This window comes from Lontra canadensis, unplaced genomic scaffold, assembly GCF_010015895.1.
Source record: "Lontra canadensis isolate GAN:19392208 unplaced genomic scaffold, GSC_riverotter_1.0 scaffold63, whole genome shotgun sequence".
NCBI lineage: Eukaryota > Metazoa > Chordata > Mammalia > Carnivora > Mustelidae > Lontra > Lontra canadensis.
In genome coordinates this window covers 10,441,748-10,457,936 of record NW_022631057.1, presented here as the reverse complement: position 1 = coordinate 10,457,936, position 16,189 = coordinate 10,441,748, and the positions used below count along the sequence as shown (strand labels likewise).

The following is a 16,189-nucleotide window of genomic DNA, read 5'->3' as shown; positions in this document are numbered from 1 at the left end:
AGTGTGGCCAGGGGGGGCCCCCGGGTAGCTGTACCAAGCCCAGGAAGGGTATGGGAGAGGACATGGGGTAGGCCTGGCCTAGTGATGGTGCCAGGGCTGGGCAGGCAGGGCCCCTCAAGGGTACCATGGGGTCAGGTACGCGTGGGCAGGGCCTTCTCGTGGACTAAAGGGCAGTGCCCACCCTCCTTGTTCCTCTCAGATCCACCTCTGGAGCTGAGGGCAGAAATAACCACTGCGAAGGCAGCTTCGTTTCCAGCCTCCTGGGGCCTTGATGTCACAGCGTTGGAGACGGTGTTGCAGTGGTGAGCAGGGAATGGCTGGGACAGGGCCCCCCGGTACCATCCTGTGCCCCTACGGCCCCCCGCCACCACCTGCACCAAAGGAGGGAACCTGCAGGCACCACCCCACTGCCTTTGAGAAAACATCCTCATTCCTCCAGAGCTCCAAGGGGAGGGGACAAGTGGGGGCAGGGTGGGGGAGGGGTAGTTTAGGACACCCCTCCCCCTCAAAGCCTGGAGTCCTAGCTCTCCTTTCACTGCCACCCCAGACCCCAGACTAACCAGCTCCCCTCGCCCCTGCTCCAAGCACCAGGCCTCAGCAACTCCCCGGGGAAGGGGGGGCAGAAGGGGAGGGTGCGTGGGCTCTACAGGAGCTCTAGCCAAAGCACACCAGGGCAGAGGTTCATCTCTGCTGGGCTCTGACCCTCAGCCTTTGCCGGAGGCACAGAGAGGGCAGAGAATGCCCTAGGCTTCCCGGAAAGGACTAGGACCTTCTGTTCCTGGCCTCATCGCCTATGTGACCCTGTGCTGCCTCTCCCAGGGCAGAAGGGGTAGGGCTCCAGGACACCAACTAACAGTCCTCATGGAGGGCACTGTCCATCCTGGAAGGATCCAGAACATGTGATTCCATGAGGGCAGGACAAGGGTTCCTATAGTGGGAGGAGGATGGTTTTGGCCCCAGTCTCCCGAGGCCACAGAGGACCTGGGAATGGGGAAGTGAGAGGAACTCAGGACTGGCAGGGGATGAGGGTGAGGCTGGCTGGGAGTGTCCTGACAGACGGCCCTGATTTGGTTAGAAACACAGTGTGGGAGATAGTGGAGTCTGGTGGGAGACGGCAGTGCCAAGTTAAAATGAGCAATTCTCCCCATGACCACTAGAGGGCAGGCGCTGCAATCAGCCTCCCTCATCTTCCCAAGGACCACCTCTGTCTTTCCCTGGGGGGCCAGGGAGGCTGGGCTGTGCTTGTTAACTCCACCCGAGCTAAGAGAGCAGCTCTGGGAGTGTGGGCCAGGAAAAACTCGAAAAGGCCAGCAGCCAGGACTTAGTAATTCCCCGGGGAGTCTTCTCCCGAGTTAGAGACCCTGGAATGAAGCACACCTAACTTCTCTCACCACCACCCTCTCCTATGTCCCCGGTTGTGAACACACAACCTCTATTAATCTGACCCAGGTCTCACTCTTCCACTAGAATTACCCTTCAGCTTTGCTGACCCATTCCATACAATGGGATTGATGTCTGATAAAGAGTTGGTCTTTTTACTGATGGTTGTTAACAAGCACTTTGAGAGTTTTGGTTTGTCATCAGCCCTTTTAAGTCTAATGGGCTGTTACTTCTCTTAGTGCCTTACGTGTCTGAAATCCTCATTCAAAACAAAGGTCACAGAGCCCTGAAGCACATCACTGGCGCCCCTGCTTCATTACTCAGTATCCTGGAGTAAATGGACTGGGGCATCCATGGGAGCCCTTTCCTGGGAGGAGGGTCCACCGCTTTCATTAGGTTTTCATGGGGCTCCTTCTCCAAAAGGAGGTAAAGACTACGGATAAGGCTTAACCTCGGATGAAGCCCAGACGGGAGACCTGACACCCGCCTCCCCAGCCAAGGCCACAGGGCCAGTAGTGGCCTCCTGACTGCTTATGGTGCTCTCCCTACTGCCTTCCTTCTTAGGACCGGGGTAGACCAATGCGTGGGGAGATCTAGCTTACCTCCTGGAGGCAGGGGCAGTGTCTTCTTCGGGGTGCAGGCTGATCTCTGGGTGGCCTCTGACCCTCCAAAGGCTTGGCCTGGGCTTCACTGGGCTCAGAGGCTGGCTCCCAGATCCCACACCCGAAGTTCTGGGGAGTTGCCACAAGGGGGCAGTGGTGCCTGGGCTAGCAGCACAGTTAGGACTTGTGGTTCTGGGCCAGCCTCCCAGGTCCCCCACTCACAAGGACTAGATTCTGAAATGGTCTGTCTTTATTATGCCAACAGAAAACAAAAAAATTCCCCAAGTGTAAACAGGAGAAAGGTGCTGGTTAAGTTACTCATCATTATCTTATTATTAACAAAATAAAGCACTATCTATGTTTACAGTCATAAAAAAAGAAACAGCCTGGAGAGAAGTTGGACTGAAGGGAAGGGAGGGGGGGGAGGAAGAGAAGGCGACTGAGGGAGGGGGTTGGCACAGACACCACAACTGCCTCTCTGGGGTTTGGGGTTCCCTTCCCACCCTGACCCAAGGGCTGTTCTGGATCTTTGAAGTCAGGTGCCAGTGGGGTTCTTCTAAGGGACACAACTTGTCCCTGTGAGCAGGAGGTGAGGCAACTTCCCCAGTGAGTGAGGGAGAGGAAAGGAGCCGGCAGGTGCGAGGGGCAGTCTTCCCCTCACCAGCCCGAGAATGGGGAGCCCCCCCCACTGCCCACTCACCAGCTGCCATGAGGAGCAGCCCTGGTTCTCCAGGGCTTCTATCAACTGTCAGGAAGCAGGGGGGGGGGGGCGCCATCAATCCTCCTATCCCCAACTCCCGGCACTCAGGCTGGGACCAGGGACTGGGGCACTAAGACCCCCTTGGAGGCTGGGCACATTCCGATGTGCTCGGAGCTAAAAATGGCTCTGTGGGAACCAGCTGGCAGGGGAGAGGCAGGGAGGGAATGAAGGGACAGGCAGGGGGAGGTCAGAGCGGCTGGTGGGCCCTGGGGCTGACCAGCGGTGTCCAAAGGGCAGAGGCAGACCCCAAGAAAGGGAGAAAAGCACAGCCCTGCAGAGAAACGAGGACAGAAACACACGCAGGACACACAGAACCTGAGACACCCAGACTGACAAAGAGGTAGCAATTTGGGGACAGTGAAGCACGGAGAGGCCCCCAGAGAAGCAAGAATGGCATCGAGAGACACACCCACAGGAACCTAGCAATGGTGCCTGGCACGGAGCAGGCGCTTAGGAAATCCCTTGTGCAATGAGTGAACAGATGGAAACACGCGTGTGCACATACCTACACGTACACGCGCGCGCATCAACACAGCAGCCAGAGGCACCACAGGCTTGGCAGAAGATCAAGACAGCAAAGGACAGCCAGACCTTTTTGCACAAAGTACAAAGTGATCCTGGGATAGAGGGGCGATCTGGGAAGGGGGGCAGGGTGTGTGATGGGGGAGGGTGTTGGTCCTACAGGGGCTGGTCCAGCCAGGACGAGAATGGAAACAAAGCATGTGGCCCCAGGGGGACAGGTCTGGAGCTGCCACATCCCTGGAGTGAGGAGACCCGCAGGAGGGGAGGGTCCTACAGTGTCCGCTGGCCATGAGCCCCGCCGGCCGAGGCCCTCAGCCCCAGAGCACCCTACAGGTCCTGCCCAGCAAGGCCAGCAGCTCCTTGGGCACAGCCACAGGGGTGGTGGGGAGGGCGTTTCCCCCCAGGAGGCTATCTACAAGTGCACAGCTGTGCCCCTCTCCCCGGCAGGCCCAAGTCCAAGTACCAACAGAGTCCAGGCCGGCTGGCTGCACCCATGCGCTGAGGGCCAGGTCTTCCCGGGGGGAGGAGGCCAGGCCCACCCATCCCGCTAGGATCAGTCTGTGAGCACCACCAGCTCCCCGTCGCTCTTCTCCTCGCCCTCCGAGTCCTCATCCTCGCTGTACCGGTACAGCTCGCCCTCTGCCACCGAGTGCCTGTCTTCCGTGGCCTCACCCTCCTCCCTGAGGCTGCAGGTGTTGACGATGACAGGCATGTTGGGGTCCAGGCTCCGGGGCACGTAGTGCTCCACCAGGGGCTGAGCCAGGGGCACGCCTGCCACCCGTGGGTACAGGACGTCAGGGGAGCTCATCTGCAGCTGGCTGGCCTGGGGGCTACAGGGCAGAGAAGAGGCACGTTTCGAGGGACCCTCACTTTGCACCCCCTAACAGCCCCCACCACCTGAGCCACTTTGGGGCATGCCCTCCCTCCCCACCACGGTGCTTTCAGCTCTCTTTCTTGCCCCCAGGGCTGGCCTCCCGACGGCCATGTTCACGGTCAGCCACAGACCGGCACACACCTGCGGTCTCAGGGCCTGAGCGTGCTCCCCAGATACTCCCAGCGAATCATGTACGAATCCAGCATTTGGAAGTTAGACTTAAATGCCCCGGTGTGGGGGTGGAGGGGGGGTTGTGTTTCCATTTACAAGACTCCACGAAGGTACTTGCTTCTGTCAAGTCAGGCACTCCCTGTACAGTATCACCTTTGTTTTTAGGAGCCCTGAATTTTTTCATGGAGCTTGTGATTCACATGCACATTTTCCTCCAGGTACACATGGCCAGTCCCTCCCCAGCCTGGCACAAACCTATCTCCTACACCCCTGCAGCCCCACGGGGCGGGCGCAGGGAGACCCACACGATGCCCACGCACACGGGCGTTCCAGGCCAACAGACAGCACCCCGGAGCCCCACACCAGCCCTCGCAGCGCAGGGACACGGGACTCACGGAGTCACGTAGCTCTGCCGGGCGTCCTGGCGCCGCGTCCTCATCAGGGCCTTGTACTCGCCCACCCGGAGCCGCTTGCCCTCCACGATGCACGTGCGCTTGGGCCGCGGCTTGTACTTGTAGTCGGGGTACTTTTCCAGGTGCTGGCGGCTCAGCCTCGCCTGCTCCTCATAGTACGGCTGCTTCTCCTGGTTGGTCATGGACTTCCAGCGGGAGCCTGGCCCAGCCCCCGGGGCGGGCCATCAGTGCGGGGCTCCGCCCACCCTCCCTAGCACCCCAGGGGCCTCCAGACGTGGGTCCCCAAGTGAGACCACAAGGCGATCTATGCACCAGCATTTAGCAAGAACCTGGCCCAACACGGGTACTCCTTGGAGTCCGAGGAGCAAATGAATGAAGCTGGCACACCTACTGGTGTCTATATACCCAGCACCCACGTCTCCAACTACCCAGCAACTTCTGGGAGGCCTCTGGTCTGCATGATTTGCATAAACAAAACAGCCAACCCCAGGCCACCAACAACAGACAGTCCCTCCCCCGGCCCCCTGCTTAAGGCAAAACACCTTGTCAACTGTCTTGGTTGACAAGACGTGGGGGTGTCTATCTTGAAGACAACAGCTGACTTCTAGCCCCACCTGCCCTCCCATCCCTCCTCGACCTCCAGTCAGGACCTAGAATTTTTAAAAAAACCTTTCTACTGGGGCAGTGGCTGGCTCAGGAAAGCATCTGACTCTCAGTTGGGAGTTTGAGTTTAATTAAAACTTTTGTAAAAATTATTGATTAGTAAAAATTATTGATTACATATATATTATTAAAAGACCTTTCTAATGACAGCCCAGAAACACCAGTCCTTCCTGTTTCCTGCCAGAGCCAGACATCCAAGGGTCTGGGCAAACATAACAGATTAGGGAGAGATCAAGGGTTAAAGAACGTGTATCTACATGCATGCGCGCGCACACACTCGTACACACACACATAGACAACACACACCCTAGTTCTTGGGTGCAGAGCCCTACAACGATACAAGACCCCAGGACCTAGCCTCTAAACATCCTGCCTGACCACTGTGACTCCAAACTCCTCTGAAAGTCAGGATGATGGGGACTGTCACCCAGCAAGGAGACCGCGGCCTCCCGGAGCCCTGAGAGCCCCCCAATACCCCACTCACTGCCCCTTACCAAGGATCTTGCTGATGCTAGAGTTGTGCATGTCTGGGAAGGCTTGGAGGATCTTCCTTCGCTCATCCTTGGCCCACACCATGAAGGCATTCATGGGCCTCTTGATGTGGCTGCTGTTGCGGGACTCGGGAAAGTGGCGGGAGCCTAGGGGACAGGGCTGGAGTCAGCCAAGCAGGGCAGCTCCTCTAGGGTAAGGAGGCCTCCGGGGCTGGCAGTCATCTCCGACTTGATCACTAGGGGGCGATGGCGGGGCTCCCACAGCCACCACGGACACCAGCAGCAAGACCTCATCAGAGGCACAGCCAGAGACTGGGGACTGAGAAGGGACAGACACACAAGGGGACTCCAGAGACAGACTATGGGAGAAAAGGCATCAGGGACAGGACAACCTGACCCACCCTGGGCCCTGTGGGAATCAGAGGAGGGCCCTCCTCCACACCAGCCCGTCGCCTGGGGCCCTCACCGTCCATGTCGCAGCCCAACATGGCTTCTTCGAGCGGGTGCACGCAACTCTCCTCCAACCGCTCCTTGGCCGGGGACGTGTCCAGGCTGATGAGGTCCTGGGGTTGACAGGAAATCGGTACATCACTCCACTGCCCTCTGCATCACCCCACTGCCCTCCCTCACCCCTCCTCTGGTGGCCTCAGACTTGAGTCTTCCGCCCCAGTCGTGGTCTATTGTCGGATCCCTAAGCCCTGGTGCAGGGGAGTGGGGGCCGTACCTTGCGGAAGGGAGCACTGGGAGAGCTCTCTAACGCCCCACTGTGGCCATGCAGCAGCTGTCGAGCGTCCTGAATGGCTTTGGTGACAGCGTCCCCTTCACCGAGGAAGCCTATGGGAGGACAAAGGGGAGCAGAGGGGGTCAACCCCGTCCACACCAAGCTACTCCTGCAAGTTATTCACCTGGCTCAGGGTCCCCTCTTGCCCCTCAGCACCACACATCCCCAAGTGGGCACGGTTTACATTGGCTGTTGCACAGTGTGCCAACAGACTAGAGAACCGCTTTCCCTGAAATTGTGCAATTCAGTGGCCTGGATCCCTGATGTGGGGGTGCCCGGTCAGATCTGGCAGGGGACCAGAGAGCAGGGGAGCTTCTGAGATGCTAAGTGTGGAAACAAAGAGGCCAAAGGCAGGTCTAACCCCGGTTTTCCAGAAACTATAACCCAGAGAAGGGAAGGACATGCCCAGGGCCAAAGGATGCCCTCCTGGCACAAAAGCTTACCCAGTGGCAGGCTGGGCGGGCTGGCCTGCAGGTCCCGCGTGGGGGCCCCATGGCTGGGGGGGCGGGGTCCACAATTGTTCATCTTCAGGCTGGGGGAGCTGGAGGCACTGGGCAGCTCGGGGGCCTTGGGTTTGGCCGTGAGGTTCAGGGGCTGGGAGGGTTCCTGAGGGAGACCCAGAGATCAGAGGCTGAGACAGACACTAACGGAGATCCAGAGGGACAGAGGAGACACATGGTAACAGTGAAACAGACAAGCATACCGGGGACAGACAAGCAGATGGCAGGAACAGGTGAACAAGGACAGAGGAGGGCCCCCACCACCCCTAGGGAGGCAACCCCAGACATCCCAGGCAAGGGAGGCTGCCCCAGACCAGGGGCAGGGTGGAGGGGACAGTACCTGCAGGGGGTGGTGGGCAGCCATGGCCCCGGGCCTCTTCACCACGGGGGCAGGGGGCGTGTGCAGCAGCGGCAGGGGGTAATCCACTATGGAAAAGGCGGCAAGGAGAAAAGTCCTGGATGAGCACAGAACAGCAGACCGCCTGCTTGACGAGGTCCCAGCGGTACCAAGGGGACAGAGGCTCACAGCCAGCCCAGTTTGCTTCCAGCCAAGTCTCTCCCCAGCCCCAGAGTGCCGAAGGCCTCCCATGCCCTCATCCCCGGCTGCCCTGCCCTTCCCATCCCACAGAACCTCAGGTTCCAACCCAGTGGTGACAGAGGACGGGTATAAACCAGTGCTCACTCTATGAGTACTTGTGTTCCGTACCCACTATGTTCGGGGTATGAAAGCCGCTCCCCATGTTAGCCCGTCTCCCGCAGAGGCTCATGGTAATCCCTAGCGTGGGGCATACAACAGGCACTTAGGCCAGCACCCCAGTGTACAGATAAACAAAAATGGGAAGACAAAAGACGGGTTGCCCACATAGCTCAGAAATGGGAACACAGACCCAGGAATCCAGGTCCTCGAGACTCCACAGCCCACCCTTTCCCTTTACGCAGCCCCCAACCCCTCCATCCTACTGGGCCCACCTCACTCGCCCTCAACCCAGCCCCGTGTCAAGGAGCGGACGATTCAGGTGGAGAGCGCAGCCGTGTACACAAATCATTAACCCCAAGGCCAGTGAGGATGCGGCCCATGTGGGTAGCACGCCGAAGAACTGGGTTCCAGCTGGGGTGGCCTGAGCAGGCTCCTTGGGGCTAGTGGCTGCAGGTGGCCAGCCAGAGGGGAGCAGCGGGCTGAAAGCCAAGTTGGGAGAAAGGAGACTGGCCCAGGATGGGCAACCTTGGGAGTTTGGGGACCCCATGCTGTAGGCGTCAGGGCACGGTGTAGTGCCTGTGAGCTCGGGAAAGGCATTCCACACTGGGCTTGGGGAAGGGCCCTCTGCTTACTAGGATTCTGGAGCCAACAAAGCAGGTGGCAATCTGGCCAACTGAGGACTTCCACAGCTTACTTCCTGCCTCCCTTGTCCAGAAAACACGGGGACAGGTGCACCCCAATGCCCCCAGGCCCTGCCCTCCTCACCCCAGCAGCTCTAATCACCTGGAGTTACAAAACAGGGGTCCATGCTGCTGGCCTGCTCCCCCTTCCTAGTCTCCCTACCTTCCCGGCTGGAAGCTTCCTGAAAGACAGGGCCTAACTTTTTCAGTCCTCTGTGGCCCCACCCCCCAGGGGTGCCTGGTATAGAATGAAGCAACAGCAGAGTCAGTGACCCGCGAACTGTGCCCACAGCCCACAGGCCTTGGTGGCAGGACCACAGGAACTCACTGGCCTGGTCTCGCACACAGAACAGGGAGGGTGGACCGGAGAGACTCAACCTAAAAGCAGTCCCCACTCCTGGGGCAACTATGGGCAACATCCCTGCTCTGTCACCTTTCGCAAGGAATCCATAATCATGGCCTACGAATTCCCTGTGCCTCTGTCCTACCACCTCCGCCCGAGCGCAGGCTGTCCGGTTGTCCCTAGAACTTCCTGAGCAGCCCCCCTCCCCAACTGATTCACGCTCCAGCTGGTACCCCCCGTCCCTCTCTGCTCCCCGTCACCCACAGTCAGTGTGACAACACACCCTCTGTTCAATCATTCAAGCATATCTGGTTCTACAAAAGATTCCCTCGCCAGCCTGTTCCATGACCACCCCATCACGCGCTCCCCTCAACTCCAACCCTGGCCAGCTTCTGGCCTCAGACTGCCCTTGACCCTCAGCTTCAAACCCACAGTCCACCTCCCAGGCCCTAGTTAATTTCTGACCTCCTCAGAAAGCCTTCTCAGATTGCCCGGTTACAAGCATCTTTCCTCCCTCCCCAGACGGCATATTCCCAAAGCGCCAAGTCCGCCCTGATCACCCCGTGGCCACCGGACATCACAGCGTCTGACAGGTGGCTGGCACTCAGTCTGTGTTCACCGGATTTCGGTGGTGGGGCAGAAGGGGCATGGTTGGGGAGAGACAAGAGTGAGTGAGGGGGCACCTGGGTGGCTCAGTGGGTTAAAGCCTCTGCCTTTGGCTTAGGTCATGATCTCAGGGTCCTGGGATTGAGTCCCGCATCGGGCTCTCTGCTCCGCAGGGAGTCTGCTTCCCGCACATGCACCACCGCCCCCCGACCCCACCTGCCTCTCTGCCTACTTGTAATCTCTGTCAAATAAATTAAATCTTTAAAAAAAAAAAAAAAAAGGAGTGTGAGTTTGGGAAATGTAGACACCTCAGTGAATGTCTGAGAGGTTACTATTCTGGCCCAGTAAAGGTACCAGAGTTGGGGAAACTGCACCCAGACCGGCCACACTAGCTTCCGTCTGCAAAGTACTTCTCGGTGTTTAAGCGCTACTGTGTTTTATTCTCGCAGTGAAGCTCAGAAAGAAGGGATCCTTCCACTGGACAGATCCAAAAGTGAGGCCCGGGAAGGCCACATGGCAGAGGAATGCGTGACGGCGGTCCCGGGCTCCTTCCCAAACCTCAGGACAGCCTCTGCTAGCGACCGCACCCCACCCCCACTCACCTGGTTTGCAAGGGATGGGCTGAATCGGCAAGGCCAGCTGGGACTCAGGAGTGACAGGCAAGGGCTGGTGGCTCGGGGGGAAGGCCGGGATCATGACATAAGGCATGTTGACCTGCTGAGGGTGAAGAAACCCTGTGTGAGTCCCTGCGGGCCCACACAGCTCAGCCCAGGACACGGCGCGGGGACCCCTGATGTGGGAGGCCCCAGACACCTGAGGCCCAGTGTCCAGTACAGGGCCAGTCTTCAGAAGGCTCCAGCGGATCCCACATCTCCTCCCGCTCCCTGCCCTCAGCTCAGCCCCAGCTGGGGACAAGAATACTCCCGCCGCTCCCTTAAAACAGAGGAAGGTGACGAGGGTCTGGGGCCAGGGCAGAAATGAGCCCCCCTCCTCAGGGTCACATCTGAGTGATTCTGCTTAACCTGTGCCCTGTCCCTCCCTGTTCCTTGCATGTCCCAGCTGGCATCACCGCCACACACACCGCCCCCCACCCCGCCCTCTGGCCACCCCCTTCTTTACCTGGATCTGCTGCTGGAGGAGGTTGATCTTATGTTGCTGCTGAATCAGCTGCTGCTGCTGCTTGGCGATCTGGCGGCAGGAAAGAGCAGGGGGCATGGCCCTCAGCCCCAGCCCGGCGCCCGCCACCCCCACACATACCGTGCCCTGGACAGGGCAGGAGGCAGGCAGCCCCCCTTCACAGTGCCTTCCCCCTCTCCACACAAGCTCACTCCTCCCTCAGAGGCCACGGCGGGAGGTGGAGCAGGAAGCAGCCAGCTGCCCTCACACAGAGCCCTGCAGGCCCCCTCTGGGACTCCTAGGGCCCCTGCCCCCTGCCTCGGCCTGCACGCACCAGGGCTGCCCCCAGTGTGCTTCCCTCCAGGCCCTGATAGCCTCCCCCTCCCCTAGCCAGACAGCCAGACACCAGCCAGGACCTACCTGCTCCTGCTGCTGCCGGGCCAGCTCCATCTGCTGCTGCTGCTTCTCGAACAGCATAGCGGCCATGTTCTTCTGCTCAGAGTGCGCCGTCAGGAGTTGGTCCCGCAGCGTGGACAGCTGGTGGATCATGACCAGGAGCTGGAGCTCCTTCTCGGCCAGGCTCTCCTGGGTCCCTGCTCCACAAGAAAACAGCCACCGGTGAGAATGTTGTTTTTCCGGCCATCTGCCCACCCATGCGTCCTCCCACCCACCTGAGGTTCACTGCGCAATTGCTACTTCCCGGGTCCCTCCCTGTTAGGGGCTAAGTGACAGAGGACGGAGACACGATCCTTGCTCCGGAGGAGGCTTGCTTGCTGTCAGACAACCACCTGCCCCAGAAGGTTCCCACCCACAGCTGCTGCTTCCAGCCCCTGGAAATGCCGGCCGTGGGACATCTCAGTCCCGCATCACTTCTTGGAGGTCCCCAAGTGCCCCGAGCCGCAGGATCAGTGTGGGTAACTATCCCACAGGAGGGGCCGCTCAGGCCTTGGAATAAGACGCAGGAGGCGTGCAGAAACCCGGGGTTCAAATTCCCACTTGAACTGATCCTGTCTGGGGCCTCTTGGACAAGTAACTGACTTCTCTGTGCTTCGGATTTTTTAATCTACAGATGAGCACAAGAGCAGTCCCTTCACAAGGGTGCCGTGGGGCTAGGATTATGAAGGTAAGGCTTGGTCCAGAATCTGGCACATGGTTCTCGCCCAGTAAGGGCCACTGCTTCCTGCCCTCCAGCTGAGCTCGTGACAGATGCCACCGGACCAAGCTGCAGACCACTCGCCTCAGAATCACTCAGGGAACCTTAAACAAAGACACATGCCCAGGTCCCCAGCCCCTGGAGTTCTCATTCAGCAGGTGGAGTGGAGTCTGGGCATCTGTACGGTCTTCAAGCTCCCCTGGGGTTGTGACCAACCACAGTGGGAAAGCAGCCACGCTCGTGAACCAAGCAGCAGCCCTTGAATTTACTTAGTGAGGTCCTGGTGGCCCAGAATTAATTTTTAGCAGTGAAAGGGCACGTCCAGCTCATCTGATACAGTTAGACACAGATCCGGGAAGTGGCATTGACCTGCCGGGGGTCACAAGGGTTCCTATAAGAGTCCAAATCCATACTCAAGGACCACGATTCCCACCAGGCCTCTCCTGCCAGAGAGGCCAGACGGAATACTCAGTTCCCAGAGAAGGGATGGTGCCGACCCCCGAGGCCAGGCAGGAGGGGACCCAGAGCCGCCCCCCACCCAATAGCCCTATAGGCCCAGACTGCATGGCCAGGCTGGGAGGAGGGAAAGGGTTCAGATACCCTCCCCTGTCTACCCACATGGGCCTTCACCTTTGACATCTTTGGTTTCCACAGAGCTCCTTCCCAGAAACCTCTCCTTCCAGTCACTGGACAGTAGCTTCTCGATGGCGGGCACAACTAGAAGATACGAAAGGGATGAAGAACGGCATTCCTGGCACCCCCCCCCATGCCCGCCTCCAACGAGGGCAGACGTCTTACCCTGCTTTATTGTCCCCCCCAAGATTTTGTGGGGGATAGAGAGAGCAAGGGGAGCAGCAGAGGGAGAAGCAGAATCCTCACTGAGCAGGAAGCCTGACTTGGGGCTCAATTCCAAGACCCCGAGATCATGACCCAAGCCAAAGTCAGACACTCCACGGACTAAGCCACCTAGGTGCCCCTAGACATCCTACCTTCTTTTAAATGTTGGTTGAAGTCCAGCTTCTCCTGGCTTCCAGAGGCAGCCTCAGAAGCTCCCGGTCTCTTGGGTTCCGGGGACCCATTGCTCTCAGGGGAGCTGCAGTCCTACAACACACACTGAATGTCACTGTCACCCTCAAGAGAAGGGGGCAGACTGCAGGGGGAACCAAGCAGCCCTGGGACGTGCACTCCCTCTCCACCCCCGCACCCCCCCGCCAGGCCCTCTCTCCCCACCTTCCCAACCCTCCCTCTGGCTTTGCCCCATATAGTGAAGGCAGAAAAGGTTTGCCGACCAGAGATCAGGATTTCAGGCCTGGCTCAGTGACTCACGAGGCGCTTGATCCCACATGAGACTCTGAACTTCTCTGAACCTGACTTCCTTCCCTCTTCTGAAAACGGAACTATAAATACCTCCCCTGTCAGGGCTGTTGCAGGATCAAGGACGCGAATGCACGTGAATGAGGCTCACTGCCGCGGTCTGAGCGGGCAGCGAGCTCGTCCTCAGGACTCCCTTGCACACAGCCAAACCTGCGGCTGGTGGGGGACCCCACCTCACCCTCCTTAGGGCATCACCACCCCCAACTCTGAGTCCTCTCGATTCTTTAAGGCCCACCTCGAGGCCCTACTCCTCCAGGAAGTCTTCCTCAGCACTACCCGGACCCCCAACCCCTCCCAGACCCCTCCGGGCTGGATCCCTCCTCAGGGCCCTAAAATTCTCATTTTCATTCATTTGGTTTTAATTACACTTTCCCCCTTTTTACAGCTCTTGCATGGAATCAGGATTTTTAAGGATTTCAAGAACCCTCCCTGCTCATGTAGTTCAGAATGCCTTCATCTTAAGGACGGGGGACTGAATGGTCTTTAACGGCAGCTGATCTCAGGCTCAGGTAATGAGGCTGATTTTCTCCAATCATATGGTAGGTAAACCTCGAGCAGATGTATCCTGTCTCTCCAATGAGTCCTCAGAGGTAAGGACTGGGTCACATGTGGGTGAGCAGTTAGTACCAGGTGAGCAGGGGTGAGACAACGTACCGCTGGGACAGGTGGCCTGACTTGGCAGCCCTTCCCCACCCACCGAAGTCTTGCCCCAGCGACAGATGTTCTGCCTCCCGTCTGCCCAGCTAGGGGAGTGGGCGCCCACCCTGCCTCAAGGAAAGGCCGGGGATGGCACGTGGGTGTGGGCTACGAAGGCAAAGCAGGGACACTGACCCAGGAGCCCCAGGGAAAGTGCCAGGCACCTGGGCTGGAGCTTGGGAGTCAACAGCATCCTGGGGAGCCCGGGCTGGGTCTCCGGGCTGGGGTTCAGCTGCGGCAGCCGAGCCCTGGAGGGCCTCATGGCAGGGCTCCTTCTTCCCTTCCGACTTGACGGTACAGTTCACCATGGTGCCAACGCCATCCGGGGCCAGGTGGGCAGAGCCCGGGCTCCTCATGGGCATCCTGAGGGAGGAGGAGCAGAGGGAAACATGGTGGATGCGGCCACTCCAGCCTCGCCCAGCGCAAACTTCTGTTTGGAACCCACAGTGAAAAAAAAAAATCAGGAAAGAGTCTTCAGTCCTGCGCTTTTCTTAAATAGGAAGGTCTGCAGTCAATCGGGCCCAGCCCTCGGCAGGCCCTGCCTGTTGCCTTGCTGGAGCTGGCTGGCGGGATGGTCCACCAAAGGAGGAATGATCAACTGGCAGTTTCTGAGCCCAGCAAAGTGAAAACTGTGTGTGTGTGTGTGTGTGTGTGTGTGTGTAATTAGCTGACAATTTTTTAAAAAGTCACAAGACATCACATAATCCGGATTTGAACGGCTCTTGAAGTTGGTCTGGGGCGACAACGGGCTGGAATTAAGTAGCAGGTGCCCTCTATGGACACGCCAGTTTTCCTCAGTCCCTACAGGAGGAACCAAGTGTTAACTACCCCATATATACATTTATCCTTTTTTTTTTCCCAAGATAAAAGTGAGCTATTTTTATATCCATATATCTACCAAAAGTGGGGAAATAAACAGGCTGAGAGATGTAAGGCGTGAAGAAAAATACTTTCCTTTCTCTAGCCAGAGTCTCTCCTTTAGATTCTCTCTCATGGGCCCCTGTAGGCATCTGCAATACCTCCCATAAGCAGCCTCTGCACCCACTGCTCCCATCACTGCCTCCCCTGTGCTACCCCCCCCCCCCCCCCCCCACACACACCAGGAACAGCTGAGCAATGGAAAGATCTCGGGGAGCGATGCCGGTGGTCATGCCAGGCTCAGAGCCAAAGCAGCAGAGGCCCCCCAGTGCACTTGCTCCAAGGTCACTGTGACAAGACCAGTGGGGACACCCAGCAGCAGCAAGTGCCAAGTACCCGTAGGTCCTACACCCACTATGGGACCTTGGGAAAGTTACTGAACCTTGCCACACCCATTTCCTCATCTGTAAAATGGGCGGTTCTGAGGACTAGGCAATGCTAAAATGCATCCGTTCAGGACGCTGCATGGCACTTGTTAAGCACCCCGTGTTGAGGCACCGCAGAAACGCGGTCCCTACAACAGACCCACAGTCCGCGCGGGCCCGGAGGCTGCGTGGGAGTTAGTCATGGGTCACCTGCAAATCAGAAACTGGGGGCAGAGCAGGAAACTAACAAACCCTACAGTGATTCGACACCCACTAGTTTGAGAACCACTGTTAAATAGAAATTTAAGAATTTCTGCACAGGCATTACATTTTTAGGAGACGAGTGTAAGGCACAGATTGGATATAGCAAAACATCCCTTAAAATTGAACTGCAGGTGTAGAACCCTATAGGGCGTCAACTCCGTAAAACAAAATGTTTCCTGGAACAGAGATGTGAGGCTTTGTGCTGGATCCAGAAGTCCCGTGCGGTGTTTTATAGTTTTATATTAAACAATTACAGTTGAGTAAGGTGTATTTGATTCGATGCTGTCTCACCAGAGCAGACTTCTCACGCCACTTTCAAAGGGTGGGGTGCCCTGGGGACCGACATGGGACCCAGGACCAGGCACTGCAGGGAGAGCAGAGCCGGGTAGACCCAACCCTAAGAACCCCGGCTTGGGAGAAAAGGCTCCGGGATCTGGCTCTGGGGTCCGGCCCCAGGGTCCCCTGTCACCACGCAGGGGCCTGGCCAGTGTCCAGGAAGCGGGCGGCTCGGCCCATCCGGGCACAGGGAGGGGCACCCAGCCAGGGCCCGGGCAGAGGTGGGGAGGTGGGGGGCAGGGCGAGCGGGGAGGGGGGTATTATCCTGAAGCTGAGGGCAGCAATTACATAACAAACAAACCCCAGGCTCAAGCTGTGAATTAATCAAACCGCTGAAAATAAAACCTTCCTCTCAGGAACTTCAGACAAAAGAAATGAAAACAACCAGGCCGGCTGGAAAATAAAAGGCAGCGGGGCTGAAAGGGGGACAAAAGGAAACCAGACAATAGGGTGTTGGACAAAGGCAATAAAGCCAAAGGAAGTG

At 58.1% G+C, this 16,189-nt stretch overlaps 1 protein-coding gene across 2 annotated transcripts; it reads right to left on the bottom strand.

Annotated features, from left to right (window-relative positions):
- Nucleotides 1-3,713: 3,713 nt before the first annotated feature.
- SOX13 (SRY-box transcription factor 13) lies at nt 3,714-14,185 on the bottom strand. 2 transcript variants are annotated; one of them, XM_032878350.1, is made up of 13 exons: nt 13,987-14,185; nt 12,742-12,853; nt 12,383-12,469; nt 11,020-11,192; nt 10,603-10,671; nt 10,086-10,200; nt 7,498-7,583; nt 7,101-7,263; nt 6,601-6,710; nt 6,343-6,439; nt 5,880-6,023; nt 4,705-4,921; nt 3,714-4,094 (listed from the first exon to the last, which is right to left on the bottom strand). In XM_032878350.1, exons 1-13 carry the CDS (start codon nt 14,182-14,184, stop codon nt 3,818-3,820), a joined length of 1,848 nt encoding a protein of 615 aa, XP_032734241.1. In that variant the 5' UTR covers nt 14,185; the 3' UTR covers nt 3,714-3,817. The 2 variants fall into 2 exon arrangements, with proteins under 2 accessions (XP_032734241.1, XP_032734243.1); XM_032878352.1 differs by having other exon boundaries at nt 10,086-10,197.
- Nucleotides 14,186-16,189: the final 2,004 nt, after the last annotated feature.

Excerpts from the sequence above, each read along its gene's own strand:
- SOX13 (XM_032878350.1), bottom strand. The coding sequence starts at position 14,184 with ATGCCCATGAGGAGCCCGGGCTCTGCCCACCTGGCCCCGGATGGCGTT. Across the intron at positions 6,711-7,100 it reads CCCGCCCAGCCTGCCACTGG|GCTTCCTCGGTGAAGGGGAC; the intron begins GTAAGCTTTTGT and ends GTCCTCCCATAG. Across the intron at positions 6,440-6,600 it reads CCAGTGCTCCCTTCCGCAAG|GACCTCATCAGCCTGGACAC; the intron begins GTACGGCCCCCA and ends TGTCAACCCCAG.